Source organism: Leucopleurus acutus, assembly GCF_964270905.1.
Source record: "Leucopleurus acutus genome assembly, chromosome: 1".
Taxonomy (NCBI): domain Eukaryota; kingdom Metazoa; phylum Chordata; class Mammalia; order Artiodactyla; family Delphinidae; genus Leucopleurus; species Leucopleurus acutus.
This window is the reverse complement of record NC_139142.1, coordinates 24,740,991-24,762,520: the sequence shown is the minus strand read 5'-3', so window position 1 is coordinate 24,762,520 and position 21,530 is coordinate 24,740,991. Positions and strand designations below refer to the sequence as shown.

General features: G+C 46.5%; 1 protein-coding gene across 1 annotated transcript in view; it reads left to right on the top strand.

Moving 5' to 3' along the window:
- The window catches only part of ADCK1 (aarF domain containing kinase 1), a gene marked incomplete at its 3' end in the record, with an annotated part of 110,255 nt that overhangs the window by 23,796 nt on the left and 64,929 nt on the right, over positions 1–21,530 (top strand). The window contains exon 4 of the mRNA XM_082837747.1: positions 18,187–18,390. Within this exon, the coding sequence (XP_082693873.1) occupies positions 18,187–18,390 (204 nt within the window). The remainder of the gene's footprint in view (positions 1–18,186; positions 18,391–21,530) is intronic.

The window sequence follows — 21,530 nt, the reverse complement described above, 5'->3', positions numbered from 1 at the left end:
ACTTACTATGAGCCAGGTACTGTGTGAGGTGCTGGGTGTACAATGGTCTATTCTTGAGGGGATAGGAGATCATTAGCAATTGATGGCACTCACAAGAGTGTCTGGTCCAGGAGGGCAGAGACTCGACCTGTTTTTCTTGCTGCTGTATCCTTAGCACTTGGAACAGTGCTTGGCACACAACGAGCTCAGTGAATACTTTTTAGTGACTCAATGGGGTAAGTAAACAAGGTAATGTCAGCTCTTGCTGAGTTCCCTAAAAGAGATAAAACGTGGTCACGGGATAGTGACGGAAGCTGGGCTTTGGAAAAGCTCTCTTACATGGGGTTTTTTGGTTGAAACTGAAAAGTGATGAAAAAACCAGCAAGTGAAGAGCTGGGAGAATATTGTTAGAGGAAGAGGCAGGGCAGGCTATGTAATTTACAGGGCCCAGTGCAAAATGACAATGCAGGGCTGTGGCTGGGTGGGAAGTCAATTTCCCCTTCTTGTGGCCCTGCTGCCCCAACCTGCAGTGGATGGGAAGCTCCCAAGGGATTGCAGCCTCTGTGCTGGGATGTGCTCAGGCTCTGGACTGGGCATGAGTGAGAAGTCCTGCTGAGTCACCTGCTGAACTTGTCGTGGTGAGGCTAGACCCCGATCCTTCCTATGCTTGTACCCAGGCCCCCAGTAGGGACGAAGTGCAATGGAAGAATGTAGACATCTCCCACCAACATGACCTGTTTGCCATGCTGGGTGGAGAGCAGCTGTAATTGTGGGGAGGCTGGATGGGGCCAGGGTACTGGGCTTGGGTGAGGAATGGGCAGCTGAGAACCCACCGGGGAGGTGGGACTGTGTGTGTGCTGAGTCCCCCAGTGCATGCTCCATAGTCCCATTCGGCTTCACTTGAAAAACACAAATTCAAAGATAAAATTAAGAATTTCAAGACAGCTACTCTGTATTAGTTTCCTATTGCTGCTGTAACAAACTACTATAAACTTAGTGGCTGGACTTCCCTGGTGGTGCAGTGGTTAAGAATCCACCTGCTAATGCAGGGGACAAGGGTTCGATCCCTGGCCTGGGAAGATCCCACATGCTGCAGAGCAGCCAAGCCTGTGTGCTACAACTACTGAGCCCACGCACCACAACTACTGAAGCCCGTGCGCCCTAGAGCCTGTGCTCCACAACAGGAGAAGCCACCGCAATGAGAAGCCCGCGCACTGCAACAAAGAGTAGCCCCTGCTCGCCACAACTAGGGAAAGCCTGCGCACAGCAATGAGGACCCAACGCAGCCAAAAAAAACAACAACAACAGAACTTAGTGGCTTATAACAATATAAATTTATTCTTTTACAGCTCTGGAGGTCAGAAGTCTAAAATGGTTCTCACTGGACTAAAATGAATGTGTCAGCAGGGCTTTATTCCTTCTGGGGGCTCTAGGGGAGAATTCATTTCCTTGTCTTTTCTAGCTTTTATTGGCCACCTGCATTCCTTGGCTCAAAGCACCTTTTCTCCATCTTCAGAGCCAACAATGTCTGGCCAGGTCTCCTCATGCTGCTACCTCTCTGGTTCTCTTCTTGTCCCCCCCTATTGCACTTAAAAGAACCATTGTGATTACACTGGACCCACCTGGATCACCTGAGCTAATCTGTCTCAAGGTCAGCTCATCAGCAACCTCAATTTCTTCTGCAGCCTTAATTCTCCTTTGCCATGTAAGGTAACATATTCACAGGTTCCAGGGATTAGGGTCGTGGACATCTTTGTTAGGGAGGTATTATTCTGTCTTCCGCATTAAACCACAAGTGTGGAGCCTTTCTGAGTGCAGGGTGCAGTCTGACTGCACTGGTCACATGTCCGTGAAGCTGGCCCTGGGAAGAGGAGGCTACAAGCCTAAAAGTCCCGAGATGGGAACAAGCACAGCTTGTTCAAGGACCCGAAAGGAGGCTGGCGTGATAGACTAGAGTGGATGACAGGGCATGTGGTACAAAATGAATCAAGAGAGGCTGGCATGGGTTGAGCACACAGGGCCTCCTAGGCCACAGTGAAAGATTAGGAACAGCAGGTAGGGATCTGCCTTAAATCTGAAAAAAACAAGCAAACAAACAAAAAACAACCCCCCCTCGAAAAACCCAACTCCATATAAAAAATTTCAAATATAATTAAAAAGTAGAGAGAGTAATAAGGTGAACCCTATACCTGGCACCTAGATCTAAAATATGTTGCCATAATTCTTTCATTTATTTATTTATATTTTTTGCTGAAGAATTTTAAATTATAGAAATCATGGCATTTCAACTGTAATTTCAACATGCATCTCTAACAACTGACATTTTTATAAGTATTGACGTCATCATCACAATGAATGAAATTAACAAGAATTCTTTAACTTCATCAACTTCCCGTGTATATTCAGTTGTCCCTCAAATACCCTGCCTGTTGATCTTCACGTTGTACCTGAGCTTTGCACCTTTTCTTCTTCTGAGCTTAGAATGAGTCTTCCTTCTCTGTATCTTTTAGGATTTTTTTTTTTGTTCCTTCCCACTCCTGTCCCACACCCAGGCCTGTAGCCTGAACAGGGTTGAGGGGAACGGAAGGGAAACAGGCTGGATGGATATGTTATTCTGCTTGTGGCCTAACGTTTCTCTCTCTTTCTCTCTCTCTCTCTTTTTTTTTTTTGCTTGTAATTGCCATTCCAGAAATGCCCTCACTCTTCTAGCCACAGAGCAAACTGTTGAGAACAAATTAATTATGCATCTTCTCAGTGTGTGTGATTAAGGGGCAGATGGAGGGAAGGGTTCTCTTCAGTTTTTCTGGCAACTAGGTTCCCAAATGGATGCTTTCCAGACCAAAGAATGCGTGTCCTGGGCTCCCGTGGGCATCTGGGTTTGTCTCTGTAGTGGCAGCCTTGCTCACTGGCAGGCAGAGTCAGAAGTTGTCAGTAATAATATTATTAATCCCTTAAATTTGCAGCATATTTGCTGTTTGCTGAGGGCTTGTGCACTCACATCAGCTCATTTGATGGGATTTCAGGGATGCTGGAACAACTTTCTTTGCTTAATACCTCCCTAAATCATTGCTGATGCTTGTAATTCCACCATTAGAGATTAATTCTTTTGGCCCCAAACTGTTCCCTATTAAAATGCAAGTAGCCTTGGCAGCTGTGTAGCATGTTTTATTCATGAAGCTTTCTCAGCCACTAGTGGCTGCCCTCCCCGAATGCCCCCTCCCGCAACTTTCTTTTTAGGATGGGCTTCTCTGAAACAGAACCTATGTTTGGAGTCTTTCTCATTCCAAAGAGAGAACTCTGCTCTCAGCTAGCTGCTGAAGCTGGGAAAACAGACAGAAACTTATGCCAAGGTGTCAGTGACTGATAATAATTTCCTGTGTTACCATCTCTAGGGAGTATTTGTATTTTAAGTGGAAATTTCTGGGAGCACAGTGCTTAGTACAAAGGAACCTGTACCCCTTCATCCTATTATGTCAGTGGCTTTGACCTTAGATCTCCCTTTTATTGGGCTCCCTTAGAGAGACAGAGGAGAGAGAGGGCCAGTACATCCAGTTCATGTAACTACGATTAAGCATTGGCTTGGAGCGTCGTCCATTGTGGGTCGGGGAGAAAGTGGAGCTGACCACGTGTAACATAATGTCCATTTTGCAGAAGGAAAATGGAAGCGTAAGGACAAAATCTAGTTGGAGTGGGGCTAGAATTAAAATTTTGTCTTCAGAACCCCAGTAACACAGTTTTAGATTTTTAGAGTCAGAAGTCATCTTAGAAACAATCTAACTCTGGGAAAGCAAGTGCATTTTATTTGTCAATACCAGTTGATACATAGTGGTTGAGGGGAGGGTGGAGAATGAGTGAGTCTTCACCTGGGCTCCGTGTGTTGTGGTTGATTAGTGATGTCTGATGGGTGCCATGGTAATAGAGGGGTGGCATGTATGCCGCACTTGTATTCCTGATTCTCTGCAACCTCTCATTGTACACATGGGCCCGCTGAGGTCCTGAAAGCTGGGATGATTTGTTCAGGATTATATAAGTAGGGGTGACAAATTAGGGGCAGAATTGGCCCAGAATCCAGGTCCCTTGAATCCTGGTTCAAAACCCTTTCTTTTGAAGTATCCAGGTATTCTAAGAAGCATTTCACTGTGGTTGAAGAGCATGTGGTCTTGGAGTCAGACTGCCTGGGTTCAGGTCTTAGTTAGCTGTGTGCCCTGGGCCAAGTTATTTAACTTTTCGGAGTCATTGCTTCTTTATCTGTAAAACAGGGGATAATAATTGTGCCTACCTTATAGGGTGGTTATGGAATTAAATGAGATAATATGTGTATAAAGTGTTTGGATTAGGGCCTATACATAGTGAGTACTTAATAAATATTAGTAACTTAATTACAATTTTTATTGCCTTGTCCTTCTAGATTATTGCTGGATACGGACACAAAAACTCCCCATGGTCACCCCCTCTGCAGTATCTTGCAGAGGTACCCCTCAGACACCTGCTTCTCTTCCTTCCCTATTGAACGCTCTGGGATTTTCTGTGTTTGATGTGTTCCTGGAATTTGTAATTTGGTGATGAAAAGTCCCACAGTACTAACAGCCAAGTGTGCAATGGTGCTGGGCCTGTAAATGCCCACGTTTGGGGTGTCATACTTCACACTCCACAGGAGTTTGTTTTGGTTTGGGACATCGACAAAGCCCTGGAGGCCTGGTGGGGTTCCCTGAGGACCAGCTGCCAAAGAGTCCTCGGTGGCCGTTTTGCCTGGTCTCTCCTCTGATCGGAACATTGCTATAGCATCTCCCCAGACCATCCCTGCTCCCCTGAGCCAGTATGTGCCCCCATCCCCCAGCCTAGTTTGCAGACTGGACATCAGTGCCCAGCTGGTGCCAGCCCCCTCCCCTCACACCTGCCTCTCCAGTGGGCTTAGAAAGCAGGGCCCAGGCAGAGCCTGGACCCATAACTGGGCTGGGGTCCTCTTTACGTCTTAGTCCAGCCACGCAGGCCCTTGTCAGTGGTCCCTTTGGGTGACCTTGAGGGGGACCCAGGGAGGCCTTGAGAGCCGGGAGGAGTCCGTGATGGTCCCGGATGTCTGGCCTGGGGTGATGGGACTTGGGGCTGACTCCTGTAGGACCATGGCCTACCCCTGCATTATTCGACTTCGCCTCTTGGTAGCGTGCTCAGTTCCTCATGGAAGCAGTGCCCGGGGGCTCCCCTTGGAGTGTATGGGGGAGGGAGCTGCAGCGGTGGGGAGGGCTCCCTGGGTGCTGTGATGGGCGTGTGGCTTCCGTTAAGTGAATCATCTGTGATTCCAGTCCTGACTGTGGCTGTGGGGGAAAAGCCTCTGCTCTGGATCCTCAAATAGAGGCCTTCTTAGGGTCTGCCTGTCTGTTCCTGGCAGACAAAGTGGGGAAAGGGGGCTGTGGGAAGGAGGCCATCCCCACTGAAGGACAGTCACGTCATTGTCCCTAACATTTGGAAGCTCTGTTGCTTTGGGCCTTTCATCTTGGATCACAGCCAAGTTTGGTGGCAACCCGGCCATGTCTGCGGTGGCTTCCCTGCTTTTCGTTGTCTGGGCCCAGAGCAGAGCCGATGATTAGAGCCCCAGAGCTGCAGCGTGCTCAGAAGCCTAGCATTTTCTAACGGAGGTTCAGAAAAAGGGAGGATTGAGAGGCACACTGGCGATGGAGCTCTGGCTCTGCTGTTAGTTCTGGGATGGTGGGCAGCAGTCACATCATCTGGGAGAAGGTAGACGGGGAGGAGAGGAGAATGGGCCAGGCTGGGACTAGGGAAAGGTGAGGGGAGTGAGGCCTGGGTCCAGGCTGAAGAGGATTTTGACAGGTGAGAAGGAGAAAGATGGTGAGGTTATGGAACTGCCTGTGCAGAGGCCGGGGGGCAGGGGATGGCGCAGGACTGATCACTGTGGTTGGGGGATAGGGAGTGAGTGGGGAGGGTAAGCGCTGAGTTCAGAGGGCACCTGGGTTGCATCGTGATGGGCCTGGTAGGAGTTTGGATTTCATACCAAGGGCAGTGGGGACTTCTGGAGGGTTATCATGAAAGGCTATTTCCCTTTTCCCACTGTGGCCAGTATCCTGCCCCTTCGTGGCCTGCCTGCCTGGGCTGTACAGTCTTGTGGTCTTATCCTGTGTCTGTAGTGAGACACGTTATGCCTCCCGGGCCTCCCTCTTTTCCTTCTCCCAGTGGCTCCCTGATTGCAGTTTGTTTGTGTGACTGGTGTTTTCCAGGCCCCTCTGTGTGCTCATGAATTTGTCCTAATCTTGGTGTTAGCCGGCTTACTGGAATGGCTCCTGGGAGCCCAGACATGGCCAGGCGCCATGGCGGCCATGTGACCTAGTTGTGGGAAACAGCTGGGGGCGGGAGTGGGGAGGACAACACCGAGGGCCCATGGCCACCTGGACTTTTTCCTTCTAATTTATGAAGAATGTTTAACAGTGTTTTTGGAGGAGCAGTGGAGTCTAGCAGAAAGAGGTGGCTTTTGGAGTCAGAAGACAATGACTCAAACCTTGGATCTCCCATTTACTGGCTGAGTAACCCTAGCAAGGCCCCTAGCTTTTCTGTTAGGGGCCTTGGAGAGAATGGTAATATCCACCCGAGGGGCTCTTACCTGGATCAGGTGAGATAATGTGTGTGAAAGGTATAATGCACTTATAAAGAATTGTGCATTTACTGCTGAGGACCATTATTACAGAGTGTGTGATGAGCAAGATTTTGTTTCCCAGCGGCTTATATCATACGTTGGTATAGTGAATCAACAATTCAAATAGAAGCTAATGATTATGGAGAAGAGTATGTGAAAATTATAAATTAGGGACCTATTTGTACTTGCATTGTGCTGACAAGTCATTTGGCACCATCAAGTTTGATCCTCATTTTAATATGAAATTATTAACTGAACTTGAGTGTTAGTAAAGCCTAAGATAATAGGAAACTCATACATACTGGGCATTCACAACCTTTATCATCTATTAATGAGTACTGATAAATTGAATGAAGACAGTCTTATTTCAAAGGCTCAAGATGGATGTTTATATAAAGTGTGACTAAAATATTATAATGATTTTAAAAAGTAAAACAGTTTTTATGTCCTGGAATTAGATAGTGGTGATAGTTGCACAAGTTAGTGAATATAGTAAAAGCCACTAAATTGTATATTTTAAAATGGTGAATTTTAGGGACTTCCCTGGCGTCTAGTGGTTAAGACTCTGCGCTTCCACTGCAGGAGCTCGGGTTCTATCCCTGGTCAGAGAACTAAGATCCTGCATGCCGTTTGGTGCAGCCAAAAAAAAAAAAAAATGGTGAATTTTATGGTGTGTGAATTATATCTCAATTAAAAAATAGAAAATTTAATTTATTAAAGCAGTAATTATAAAAAACTTAGAGGTTCAAGAAAAAAATCTATAATTTCACCAATTCAAACTTATTATGATTTTGATATGTTCTCTTCTAACCCTTTCCTATTATATCCGTAGTTCTATCAATATAATTATCTGGTTTTCTGATTTACTATGTTATCTTTAGCATTTTCCATTTTGTTACAATAATCTTCATGGTCTTCACCTAAAATGGCTACTTAATACTGCACTGTGTGACTGTTCCGTAATTTACTTAACCCTTTTTCTACTTTTGGGATGCATCTATCTATATGTTTTTCTTTTATAATTAGCACTGTGCTGAACCTCTCTGTACATAGGGTTTTTCCCTATGTCCTGGATTATTTACTTAGGAGGGATTTTTAAAGTGATATATATGAATCAAAACATTGCTGAGAGAAATTAAAGAAGACCTGATAAATGGAGAAATATATCATGTTCATGGGTTGGAAGATTCAATATTGTTAAGGTGTCTATTTTCTCCAAATAAATCTATAGATTCATAACAGTCCCAATCAAAATCCCAGCAGGCTTTTTTGTAGAAATTGACAGTCCGATTCTAAAATTTATGTGACAATGCAGAGGGTTTTAGAGTCAATTCTAGAAGATAACACTGAAAAAGAACAAAGTTGAGGACTAATACTATCTGATTTCAAGACTTACTATAAAACTGTAGTAATAAGATAGTGTGATATTGGTATAAAGATAGACAGACTGATCTATGGAACAGATTAGAGGGTCCAGAAATAGACCCACACATAATATGAACAATGAATTTTATACAGTGGTGAAAAGGCAATTCAGTGTAGAAAGGTTTGTGGTATATTTATGCAGTAGAATACTACTCAGTTAAAAAAAAAGAATAAACTATTGATATATACAACAACATGATGGGTCTCAGAAAAATTATGTTGAATGAAAAAGACTGGATAAAGAGTATGGGCTATATGATTCCACTTATATAAAACTCTAGAAAATTCTAGTCTATACTGATAGAAAGCAGATCAGTGGTTTTCTGGAGGTGGGAGGTATGTGGAGGGATGGGGCTGGAATTACCAAGGGACATCAAAGCTTTTGAGAGATGCTGGATATGTTCACAAGCTTGATTATGGTGATGGATTCATAGGCGTATACATATGTCAAAAAGTATCAGATTTTACATTTTAAATGTGTGCAGTGTACTGTGTCAAAATATCAATACCTCAGTGAGGCTGTTAAAACAAAAAACGATGTTAATGGATTATGATCCTTTGAAAAAATTAGAAATCCATGGGTCCATACTGATATAAATAAACAAATGAATAAATTGAAATTTGGGTAAAGAACTGGCTATTTATAAAGTTTGGAAGGACTTCCCCATAAAACACTTAATTATCAAAAGAAAACAAGTAACTTAAGTGAGGAATTTAGGTGGATAACCATCTTAAGACATTATCAAAATTAACATTGTCTCTAGGGAGACAAATCAAAATTGTGCACCACCAGGTTGTAATGAGAAGAACAGAGCCTGTTTATAAATTGTTGGATTCAATTAGCTAACACTTTTTTAAAAAAAGAATTTTCGCATCTTTGTTCACTATGAATATTGGACTATAGCTTTTTTTGTCCCTTGTATTTTCTGTCTAGTTTTGATATTGGGGTTATGCTCCTCTCATAGAATGAGTTGGGAGGTATTCTGTCTTCAGTTTTCTGGAAGGGTTTATGTGGAATTGGCAATATTTCTTCCTTAAATGTTTGATAGAATTCAACTGTGACACCGTCTCAGGTCAGAGTTTCTTTGTCTGATATACACCATTCCAGCTTTATTTTAATTGGTGTTGGCATGATTTATCCTTTTCCATCCTTTTACATTTAACCTATTTTTGTTTTAATATTTAAAGGGCAATTTCTTATAGGTAGCATGTATTTGCGTCTTTCTTTTTTATCCAATTTGGCAATCTCTGGCTTTTAATTTGGGTGTTTAGACCATTTATATTTAAAGAGATTATTGATATGGTTAGATTTATGTCTTTCATCTTGTTATTTGTTTTCTACTTGTCCAATTTATGCTTTATTCCTTGTTTCCTCTCATGCCTTCTTTTGGATTGAATATTTTTTTCATGGTTCCATCGTGTCTCCTTTGTTGGCTCATGAGCTATAATTCTTTTTGTTATTTTAGTGATTGCATCAGTTCATAGCATAAATCTTTAAGTTGTCACAGTCTACATTCAAGTGACATTATACTACTTCCTTCAGAGTATAAGAATCTTATAATCGTGTACTTTCATTTCTTTCTTTCCAGCCTTTATGCTATTGTAGTACGTTTTGCTTTTCCATATGTTATAAACTCCACATTACATTGTTATTATTTTTGTTTAAGCAGTCACTTATCTTTTAAAGAGATATAGAATATAAAAAAAATTCTTATATGTTTTCCTGAAGTTTCTATTTCTGGTCTCTTTTTCCTTTATGTAGATCCATGTTTCTCTCCAATATCATTTTCCTTCTGCCTGAAAGATGTCCTTTAACATTTCTTATAGTGTAGGGAGATGAATTCTATCAGCTTTTATATGTCTGTAAGAGTTTTTTTTTTTTTTTTTTTACCTTTAGTGTTGAAAGATGGTCTTGCTGGGTATAGAATTCTGGGTTTTCTTTCAGTGCTCTTAGAGATGTTGCTCCACTAACTTCTGCTTGTATTGTTGCCAGTAGAGATCTGCTGTCATTCTTATCTTTGTTCCTTTCTCCATAATGTGTCTTTTTTCTCTGGATACTTTCAGGATTTTCTCTTTATCACTGATTTTGAACAACTTCATTATGTAGTTTTCTTCATGTTTTTTATGCTTGGGGCTTGTTGAGATTCTTGGACCTGTTGGTTTATAGATTTTGAAAATCAAATTTGAAAAAAATTCAGTTATTATTTCTTTAAGTATTTTTTTCTCCACCTCTCCCATTCCATCTCCTTTGGGGATTCCAACTACATGTTTACAAGTCTGCTTGAATTTGTCCCACAGATCGCTGATGCTCTTTTCATTAAAAAAATTTTTTTTTCCTCTGTGTGTTTCATTTTGAATAGTTTCTATTGGTAGGTCTTGAGGTTCACTAATCCTTTCTTCTACAATGTCTAATCTGCCAATTATCCCATCCAGCGAATTTTTCATATCAAACATTAGTGTTCACCTCTAGAAGTTTCATTTGGATCTTGCTCTCTTTTTTTATATTGCCCATGTTGCTGCTTAACTTTTTGAACATATGAAATGCAGTTATAACCGCTGTCCTCCTTTACTAATATAGGTTTCAGTTTTGGGTTGGTTTGATTGATTGATTTTTTTTCCTCATTATGTGTTGTATTTTTCTGTTTATTTGCATGCCTGGTAAATTTTTTATTAGGTGCCAGACATTACAGTTTTATTTTTTTGGGTACTAGATATATTTGTATTCTTATAAATATTCTTGAGCTTTGTTCTGGACACAGTTAAGTTACTTGGAAACAGTGATTTTTTTTTTTTTTTTTTTTTGCGGTACGCGGGCCTCTCACTGCTGCAGCCTCTCCCGTTGTGGAGCACAGGCTCCGGAAGCACAGGCTCAGCAGCCATGGCTCACAGGCCCAGCCGCTCCGCGGCATGTGGGATCCTCCCGGATCGGGGCACGAACCCGTGTCCCCTGCATCGGCAGGCGGACTCTCAACCACTGCGCCACCAGGGAAGCCCTGAAAACAGTGATTTTTTTTCAAGTCTTTCTTTTAATATTTATTAGTTGGGAATGCAACAGTGTTTAGTTTGGGATATTCCCCTTAACTGAGGCAAGCCCCTTCTGGGTATTATAACAAAAGCCTCAAGAATTACGAGATTTTCTGGTCTGGCTGGTGCAAATAGACCTTGTATGAACACTGGGTACTGTTAACTTTTGTGGTTGTTATTTCTCTGGCTCAGGTAGTTTTCTTGTGTGCATGTGCTGACTAGTACTTAGCCGAATATGTGAGATGGACCCTCAGCAGATCTTCAGAGTTCTTTCTTTGTACATCTGTCCACTCTCCAGTACTCTGTCCTGCGAACTCTAGCTACTTTGGTCTTTCTGGCCTCTCAGCTCTGTCTCTTCAGTTCAGAGAATCTCCTGTTCACTGCCTGGGTTCCCCTTCCCTGCACTGTGGCCTGGAAACCCTCAATGCTGTAAATTGGGGCAACCATAGTTTTCACCTTGTTTGCTTCCCATCTCTCAGGAACCACTTTCCTTCCTTTCCTGATGCCCAATGCCTTAGAAAACTTGTTTTTTCTTTTTTTTTGGTAAATCTTGTCCACTTTTTTGTTATTTCAGATGGGAAGGTAATTTTGGTCCTCATTTGGGAAGAGATGTTAAGGGTGACATCAATATTTATGGCTTCGACAACTCCAAGTTTAGAGTTGCAATTTCCTAAGATGGGGAAGACTGAGGGAGGAGTAGGTTTGGTGGTGGTAGAAGTGGTGGGAAAGTCATGCTGAGTTTGAGAAGCTCATTGGACATTGGGTGATGTCAGAGAAGAAGTTGGATATGTGAGTCTGGAGTCAGGGGAGAGGTCTGGGTAGGGGATACGCATTTGTGTATCATCAGTGTGTAGACGGTATTTACCACCATGATTCTGGGTGAGATTCCCCAAGGGAGTATAGCTAGAGTATTGTATTGATCATGTTTTTTATATTCTGATGCTTTGAAACTGGGGGTACTGCTGCTCTCAAAGTTAACTAGTTCCAAGAGATAGTAAGCAACTCACCCGTGAGCATGCCTTTCATAGGCAAACCAACCAACCTGGAGCCCATACCTGCCAACCACCTCTGGTACTGAGCTGTTACACTCTGGGTCACTATCCACCTGCCTTATTCACCCCAGGGCCAGGTACCAAACAACTAGGAACATCCCCTATGCCCCAAAGCCAAATGAAATACTTAAAACTAGCCACTCCTAAGTCTCACCCATTCTTTCCCATCGAATCCACAATAAAAGCTTTGCCCACATTTTCCCTCACGCCCTCTCTCTCCTGGCCAACCCTGGTGCTTTCCAGTGTGGCTCTGTGTGGCATGCCAACTCTCCTACTTGTAAGGAATCGTGAGTAAAAACTTCTTTCTTTATGACAGTCATTTCCATGTCTGTGTGTCTTACCTTAAAACAAATTCTACACCTTAAAACAAATTCTAGGTACCCTTGCAACAAGTACAGAAATGCCAGTTCTGGCTAAGTGGAGTGCATGCATTACCTCACCTCATTTAATCTTCACAGCAGCCCTATGAGGGAGGTACTATTATTGTCTTTCTTTTATAGATGAGCAGTCAGAAGTAAGCAGAGGTTACATAACTTGCCCAAGATCACCAAATTCTGAGTGGTGAAGTTGGGATATAGACTGTGGCAATCTGATGCTGGCCCTGTGCTCTTAACCAGGATCTACCTGACAGGTAGTCAGAGGAGAGACAGAGGACCCTCCCAAGGAGTGGGATTAAATTTGTGGTCAGCCTCCTTCAAAACTTTTATAAACTGCAACTTGTTTTTTTTCCCCCAAGACATGATGAGTTAGTTTTACTTTTTCGCTTAAATGAGAGCTTAAAGCAAAGGGTGACATCCAGAAAAGCATCCTTGGAGGCCGTCCTGGCCTGATTTCTTGGGGATGAAGGAGTTGCAGTTCCATTTTTTTTTTTTTTTTTTGCGGTACGCGGGCCTCTCACTGTTGTGGCCCCTCCCACTGCGGAGCACAGGCTCCGGACGCGCAGGCTCAGCGGCCATGGCTCACGGGCCCAGCCGCTCCGCGGCATGTGGGATCCTCCCGGACCGGGGCATGAACCCACGTCCCCTGCATCGGCAGGCGGACTCTCAACCACTGCGCCACCGGGGAAGCCCTGCAGTTCCATTTTCATGATGAAAAACACACACGTGGATCATAGCACCCTGGAAAATCGGGGAAGAGATGCTGGATTCTGCACCAAGCTGGTCCAGTCTGCATGGGAGAATCTTGTCAGCTGGACTTATCTATTTCCAGAAGATGTTGAAGACGGGATTATTTTTTAAAATTCTCCTCTATTATTGATATAATACATATTAGTTTTAAGAAATTTGAAAAATACACAAAAACCTAAAAAGAAAAGTATTCTTTTAATCTCACTGCCCAGAGGTAACACTGTTTACATGTCAGTGCATTTCCTTTGGGTCTTGAATCTTTGATTAGAAGAATCCGTCAAGGGGCTTGTCTGTTTTGGGGTCTGTCTGTGACCTTGTCTTTCACTGTCTCTTTCTTCCTGTGATGTGTGGGGTATGTATATGCGTCTGTCTCTTTCGTCTCTGTCTCACAGTCACACCCCGAAATCCCATTGGAGACACTGCTCAATTCTGATGGGAAGCCTCTTTGATTCGGTCTGGCTTTGGTGCCTTTCTGCCAAGTTTGGGGCTCGAGATCCCTACTCTTGGGGATTTAGACACGAGTAAAGGATTGCTCTCCTTGGGCCTTTGCTCCATCCCTCCCAATCAATAATTAATCAGTACTGAGTTGATCTTATTAGCTCTTCACTGCCTTCCCCCCAACCCCAACCCAAGCTGGCTGATGACAGTGCTTTTAATTAATATGAGGCAGATTAAAACTCATTACAACAAGGTTATTGGTAATGAGATAATCATAAGGCAAGTGCTGGGAGTGAAAACAAAGTTGGAGGAGGGGCAGAGAGACACTGCCAGCCGTTCCTGCCGTGTTTTGGCAGGAACAGAAGGGGGAGTGTGGGGACTCTGCAGTGAGGACACGCGGCAGTGAAACCAGGTGCTGGGTAAGGGCAGGACTCGGGTCCAGTGAGCAAATGGGTGGGGAGTGTTAGGGCAGTAACATGTGTTGAGAAGCAAGAGCTGGTATATTGAATTAAGAATATGTAGTTTATGACCTGATGAATGAGGAGCGCAAGCCTCCTACATGGGGTTGGCTGGTAGCTCCCTCGGCATCCAAGCTTCCACTGGGGAAGTGAAACGCAGTGGGTTGTTTTGATTGAAGGTACAGTTTAAATACACCCGCACAGAGGAAGTAGAGTTACAAGATTTATTATTACTTACAGATCCCAGAAGCAAGGATGCTCAGTGAGCTGGGGGAAGGGCAGTCCTCCATCCCAGGTACCAGCAAGCAGGAGGTGAATGCTAAAAGAGGGAGTTTGCACTAAGCGAGTAATTTCTTGAAGTTCTGAGTGGCACCTGCCTTCTGATCTCAAAGGATGGTGGAGCTGTAGGAGCTGGAGCTAGAAAGGGATGCCGGAGACCAGAGTGCCTGCTCTGTTATTCAGCATGTGTGTCTTTTGGCTTTAAAAGAACATTTACACTTTTTGGTTAGTGGCAATGTCCCTCACCCCCATGTGACTCTGTGTGTGTGTGTGTGTGTGTGTGTGTGTGTGTGTGTGTGTATTTAATTAGAAGCTGGTTGAAGGTGACTTTGGGGCTTCTTTTGTTGAAATGTGGGTGCCATTTGCAGTAGATGCTGATTCAGCTTCCTGGATGATGGTTTTGTGAGTGTATGACCCAAGGTTGTCATCAGTCTACATTTCTAGCTCATGCATGGCTTGCCCTGGGGTACACAACACATGGTCTCTGTCCCCAATGGCTGATGTGCCCAGTAACCAGTGAGTCAGCAGTAGACCAGCCTTCCTGGGCTTGTGTGACCAGAGAGGGCTCTCTGCATTGCCCAGACAGTGTCCTGAAGGTGACCATCACTTTGTGCCAAGAGACGCCCTACCCAGGACTGGCTCAGGCCACAGGTGAGGGGCAACAGAGCCCTGCCTCTGCTCCTTGGTAGGAGGGCTTGTTAGGGTGAGGCTAATGCTTTCTGAGGGCTGCCAGCAGCAGAGATAAATGCAGATGTGAATCCAGTCTAAAGAAAATGGTGGAGCAGGTCTTCAGCAGCATCTCACACACACACACACACACACACACACACACACACACACACACACGCATGCTTGTTGTTCTCTCGATCTGAAATGCCCTCCTTTTTTATTCTAATCTTTTCAGGTTCAATTTCAGGGGCTAATCCTATGTATCAGCCAGGGACTAGTCATACCTGTAATTTAAATATAAAGACTTATTCACTAGGAAAAGGTAGTTAACTCCTAAAAGGAGTAAAAGAAGATTCTAAAGGTGCAGAAGTAGTAAATGCGTAAAGCACCTGCTCCCTCTAGGGCTGAGGGGGTGGTGAACAAGAACAGAGCTAAAGACTCAGCTGGGGGCCTCCCACCTGCAAGGCTGGGATGCTGGGCTGCCCTGGTGATGAGACGTGATGGCAGGCATGGTCCATGGGAACAGCCTGCCAGGTGGCAGAGAAATTTGTAGGAGGGTGCGACCTGGAGCTAGTGTGTAGGAGCCACCTGCTGGGTGGTCAGAACACTTGCTGGAAGATATGGGGCCTGAGTTGGTCCACAGGAGGGGCCCATCATGTAGTGGAGAAATTTACAGAGGGTGGGCTGGTCCGTGAGGGCCACCAAAGTGGTCACCCCCAAGCCACTACCCACTGGCTGATGAGCTGAAAACAGTGCACGGGGACAATAAGGGAGCCTCCTTGTGCTGTGGCCTTGCAGTGTTCCCCAGAGCCCCCTGTTGACAAAGCCTAATAGTGACCCATCTGACAAAGGAGAAATGACACAGGGTCTAGTACCAGTATCACAGCGCACGGCAAAGAAGCGTGGATTTGCAGCTGAGAGGCCCTGTGTTCCTGGGCTGCACGCACCCCGCTTCTCCCGAGGAGCCAAGCCTTTCTAATTCCAACCCTCTTGTTTCTCCCATCTGTGAGCTCCGTGGTCCTCAGTGTGATCCTACTGCCACGTGTCATTCTCTGTGTGTGAGTGGCTCTGTCACATCTCCCCACGAGGTGGAGGGCGTGGGACTCAGCCCCCAGTGAATACACAGTGGTTGATGTCTTTCCTGGGAGGGGCAGAGACCATGGGGTGTGTCCTCACTCCGCCTTCTAGTCCTCTGCCTTGACCCTGCAGTGGCTTTGGCGTGAGGGCTGAGCATGCCTCCTCGGGGCAGTGGGCAGCTGGGTGCCAGGGCAGCCTCACCGGGAGCCTCTGGTGGGACCTGGCTTCTGGTCACACTGTGCCTTAGGACAAATGGATCGTGGATGACTTGCTGGCTGCCTCTTATTTGGCAGGGTGGGAATTGGCGTTGATTATTTGAGCTGTAAAGAGTCATTTGTTCATAACAGCCTGGACTCATGGAGGGTGGGGAAACGCCCAGTTCCATATTTGACCACGTTTGCCTTCTTTCTCACTTCCTCAGAACGTGAGTGTGGCCTTGGACAGTAGTGACCTTCTACCATCTGACACCGGCCAGCTCAATTCCCAGTCCACCCCCACTGCTGCCCCCATGGGCCATTTACTCATCTAGGGAAATGTGTTCTCTCCCCACACCCGCCCCGCCTTAATTCTTAGAGTCAATTCCCTTCTCTCTGCACCCTCCTCTCAGGGAAAAAAGACTCTTCTTGGCCTAGTTTGGACCAGGCGCCCGCACTCTGTTCAGGGGCATAGAGTCATGTGGACATAGGCTTCCCCAGTAGTGGGTTGGGGTGGGATGCAGAGGTGTCCAGCAGAGCCCTTGAGGGCCTAAGGACAGCTTGCGAGTGCCTGGAGTGTGGGGCATCCCTCTGCTCTAGAGGGAGTGGATAGATGGCTCCCTGGCTGCTGGGACCAGGGTGTTCAGGGCTGCAGTGTCCTCTTCTTAATTCCTAAGGTAACGGTTTTCTGTATGGTTCACTCAGCAACTAATTATGTAGGATCTTTGAACGTTTCTTCCGTGTTTGTTGCCAATGGTTATTTATCTCTTCATGTGGTTTATTGCCTCCGATACACACTTAATTGTGTCAGCATCCTTCATAGCAGTTAAGAGAGTGTAAGTCCATCCTAGATATTCACTCTCCCGGTTGACTTACAGGTGGAAGAGGGTACCAGCTTCCCACAGGTCACTGGGCTCCCTTGTCTTTTGTGTGTGCCCATGGCTTCATCCTGCCTCAGGAACTGTAGCTCCAAGAAGGCAGGACCCTCAAAATGCCAAGACCCTCAGCTGAGCTGGGGTGATGACTGGGGATGTGTAGCCTGGGGGCGGATGGAGGCCACCTCCCACTCTGGAAGGACAGGTGGGCATCAGGCTACAGGTTAAGGCCGGCTTGTCCTGCACAGCCTGCCCTGCTGCCTACCCCGTGTGCCTGATGCTCCCTGTAAGGTTCTCCTTCAGTTGACAGGAGACCCTGCTAAAGTTGGCTGTGTTAAAGCGCTGTAGGTTTGAAGCGTTTTCTAGACCTTCCTTTGACATTAGTTAGCTATTTCTTGATAAGCAAAACGTCTGAGTTTCTTATCCTTAAAGATACCAGCACTTGTCTCCCTAAATTGTTGTAAGGATTAAAAAAATAATGAATATGACCATGTTTAAAAATTGTAGACCTCCAAACAAACAGATGGTATTATTAGTATGACTTAGGGGTGGGTGACAAATGCGTGAACTCAATGTATCCTTGAATGAATCATAAGTGTAGATTAGAATTGGTTGAAAGCCTTGGACAAACGCTAGTTTCTGAGGGAGTGGGACTTGGACCAGGTAAGTTTTGAAGGAAAGGCGATCAGAAGCATCGGGTCATGTCAGGAGGCTGGTTCCAGTTTGAGATTGGAATTGACTGCTCTGGGTACCAGGAGACTGAAGGTGAATGACGGTGTGTGAGTGTGTGTGTGTGTGTGTGTGTGTGTGTGTGTGTGTGTGCGCGTGTACGTACACTGGGGGGGGGGTGGTGAATCAGGGTTTCTAAGCAGAGGGGGCCGAAGAGAAGAGCATGCAGCGGACAGTGAGCATTCACATCTCTCTGGCCCCGCCTGTCTTCCTGCAGGTGCACCTTCGCTCTGCCAGGCGCCTTTGCGAGCTCTGCTGTGCCAACCGGGGCACGTTCATCAAGGTGGGCCAGCACCTGGGGGCTCTGGACTACCTGCTGCCGGAGGAGTACACCAGCACGCTGAAGGTGCTACACAGCCAGGCCCCACAGAGCAGCATGCAGGAGGTCCGCCAGGTCATCCGAGAGGACCTGGGCAAAGAGGTACCCACCTCTGCCAGGGGGGATGGGCTTCCGAAAAGGCCCCCGCAGAGTTCTCGCTGCTTGGCCCCAGGCCCTGGGGCTCCACCAGTGGCGTGGAACTACGCTTCGCAGAAACTTTCAGTGTGAAAGCAGAGAGGTTAGAAGGAACCTGAGTGGCCCTCAGTATAAAATATTAGTTGGGCCATACGAAATCGTTGATATTTGATTGTTTTTGACCTGTAACTTAATATGATTCATATGGTTGAATTTAATAATACCTATCAGGCTTCGCTGGTGGTGTAGTGGTTGAGAGTCCGCCTGCCGATGCAGGGGACACGGGTTCGTGCCCCGGTCCGGGAAGATCCCACATGCCGCGGAGCGGCTGCGTCCGTGAGCCATGGCCACTGAGCCTGCGCGTCCGGAGCCTGTGCTCCGCAACGGGAGAGTCCATAGCAGTGAGAGGCCCGCGTACCGCAAAAAAAATAAAAAATAAATAATACCTATCAATTATTGAGGGTTTACTGCGCACTCACACCTGCGCTGTTTCCCACATGTTATCTCACTTAGTCCTCAGGGCAGACCTATGAGGTAGGTGCCATCATTAACCCCTTTTTGCAGATGAGGGATGGAGACTTAGAGTGATCAGGTAGAGCGTCCAAGGGGACTGTTAGGAAGTGATTCCAGTGCACTGCTCTGCCAGTGAGCTGTCCTAATCATTCAGTGCTATGACTTTCCCAGAACGTTTGTGGGCCACTGCTTGATTACCTCCAGTGATAGGAAGCTTATTCTCTTACCTGCTGCCTAAGGTGGTCCGTTCTATTATCACTCATCTCTAATTGTTATACATGCTTCCTCCTAAGGGCTAGGCCTGCCTCCTCAAACTTTCCTGATCTTCATCCACCCCATGGAGCAAAAGAGAAAGGGGCTGAGGGCCCTTCCATACACAGCCCTGGTCACACTCCTCTGGACTCATGCCAGTGACCTGCAGGATGTGTGGAACCCAGATCGCCACAGTGGTGTGGATCCTTGCTGACCTGTTCCGCTCATCTTGATTCTGGGGACGGGGAGGGATTGGAGCAGCCGTCTGCAGGGTGCCGACTGGCCGATCAGGTCCAGCCTTACAAATTATGTGCTATAATTTCATGGTACCCCAGAGAACGCTAATAAAAAAAAACTTATTTTCTTCCTTCACCTATTATTATATTTGAAATTCTCCTCTTAGAGGGAGAGCCCTTTGGATCTAGAACCTTTCTGAGCAAAATAATCTTAAAGTCAAGCCTAGATCAGCTGATGCCTTTCCTGAGATTATTTTATCACCTTTGGTGCCTCCCAATTTCCCCAAATCAAATCTTTAGCAGGACTTTCAAGGTCTACCCCATCCACTTTCAAGTTGCCATGGTCTCTGTCTGCCTGGAATCTCTTTACCCCATTCTCTCCCTGTCAAGTGATTCCTTGTGTTTCTAGGCCATTCGTCCATCTGTCTACCAAATGCTGGGCACTGTGCAAGGTGCTGTGTGTCCTGGCCAAATCCCAGCTCTCCTGTGAAATCTTCTCTGACCCTCTGCACACCTTTGCTCCTTCTGCTTGTGCCTCTTGTAGTTTGGTTAGTTGTGTCTAGTTGGTTTCACAGTAAGTTGTAAAGTCTGGGGATGAAGACCATGATGGTCCTTTTAATCCTATCTGCAGTTCCAGAGTAGGATGTGGTATGTCGTGGGCACCAGTGTTTGTTTAATGAACCAATGGCTGATAAGTGACAGTTTCCTTAGTCTACTGCGGACTAGGTGGAGAGTAGGGGCAGAGATTCATAAAGACCATGTTCCATGTTCTCTGGTCTGCGTGGAGCTGGCCCTGGCTGTCGGTGCCTTTCTGTAGAGCTGGCATCTTGTGCCCGGCATCCAGCCAAAGGGGAACCACTCCTCAGTGATAGCCTGGCCTGGGCTGGCCTCATTAACTGACTCTGGGGGGCCTGGGTCACGCAGGAGGTGAGCATAGAAACCTCTGTGGATTCCCTTCCTACTGAGGAGGAACATCTCCAACGGGACAGGGGGAAGATTGAGTGAAGATTTAGGGCTGGTGTCAGGAGCAGACCACAGGCTGGGAAGAGTGGGGTTAGGATGCAGGGGCCGCAGGCAGAGGGGACGGGATTGGCCTGGCACAGCCGTGTGCGCCCTTGCTTCTTGCCAAGACCGTTGGCCCCCTGCTTCCTACAGCATGAGGTGCACCCCCAAATTAAAACTAAATAAATCACTAAAACTAAATATAAAACTAAAATAATAGCAGTGTGAAGTGCATCATTGCTAGCATGTGGCAGCTCAGTGGGGGGCGGAGGCAAGGGAGGGAAGGCAGCAGATTAACCCTTGGAGGCCGACTTGTCTCTGGAGAGCTGGAGGGGGAGGCAAGAGCAGGGCAGTGGCTTCCTCCGAGCCAGGGTGGAGCGAGATGGGAAGCTGGGGGTGTCAGCAGTCATGGTGTGCCCGCCCAGCTGGCATGTCTGGGGTTAGAGGATGCTGCCTGCATTTTCAGGGTCTCTTCTCTAAGCCCCCCGGCCAAGTCCTCCTGAGCGTGGTGGCCTGTGGCTTCTGACCCACAGCTTGACTCGAGTCCTCTGAGAAAAGGAGGCTAATGTCAAGGTCATGGCTCAGAGGGGGCGTCCCTTACAGCTGGGAAGCTCAGAGACCTCTGGTTTCTTACCCGGCACTACAGGTGCACAGTCAAAGTCTTCCCTCACCCCTTTTGTTCCCAGTGACACACTTTCTCAGCCTGTGGGTGGAGGGAGGGGAAAGGAGACAGGTGGGAAGCAGGGTAGGTGGGTGTGGGGCTGTGAGGGCGGGGAAAGTCACTCACTCTGCACTTCCCTCCTCCTCCAGTGAAGTGTCCTGCGACACTTCTCGGGGAGCAGCCCTCCCCCCAGGAAGATGTTTCAGCCAGCCCCACTGATCCTGGGCTCCACGCCTGCCCTGGGGCCCTCCGTTCCATCCCTGGTTCCGGGAGTGTGGTGAAAGGAAGCCGAGTCTGCCATGCATCACTGTCTTGTTTCTAGGTGTGAGTCCTTGTGTGGGCTCTGAGGTTACCTCGAGCTCAGAGACTGCATAGCTGCCCCTAGGTCTCAGACTGAAGAGTGAGGAGAGGTGGCCAGAGGAGCTCGAGGCCGGTGCGTCCCA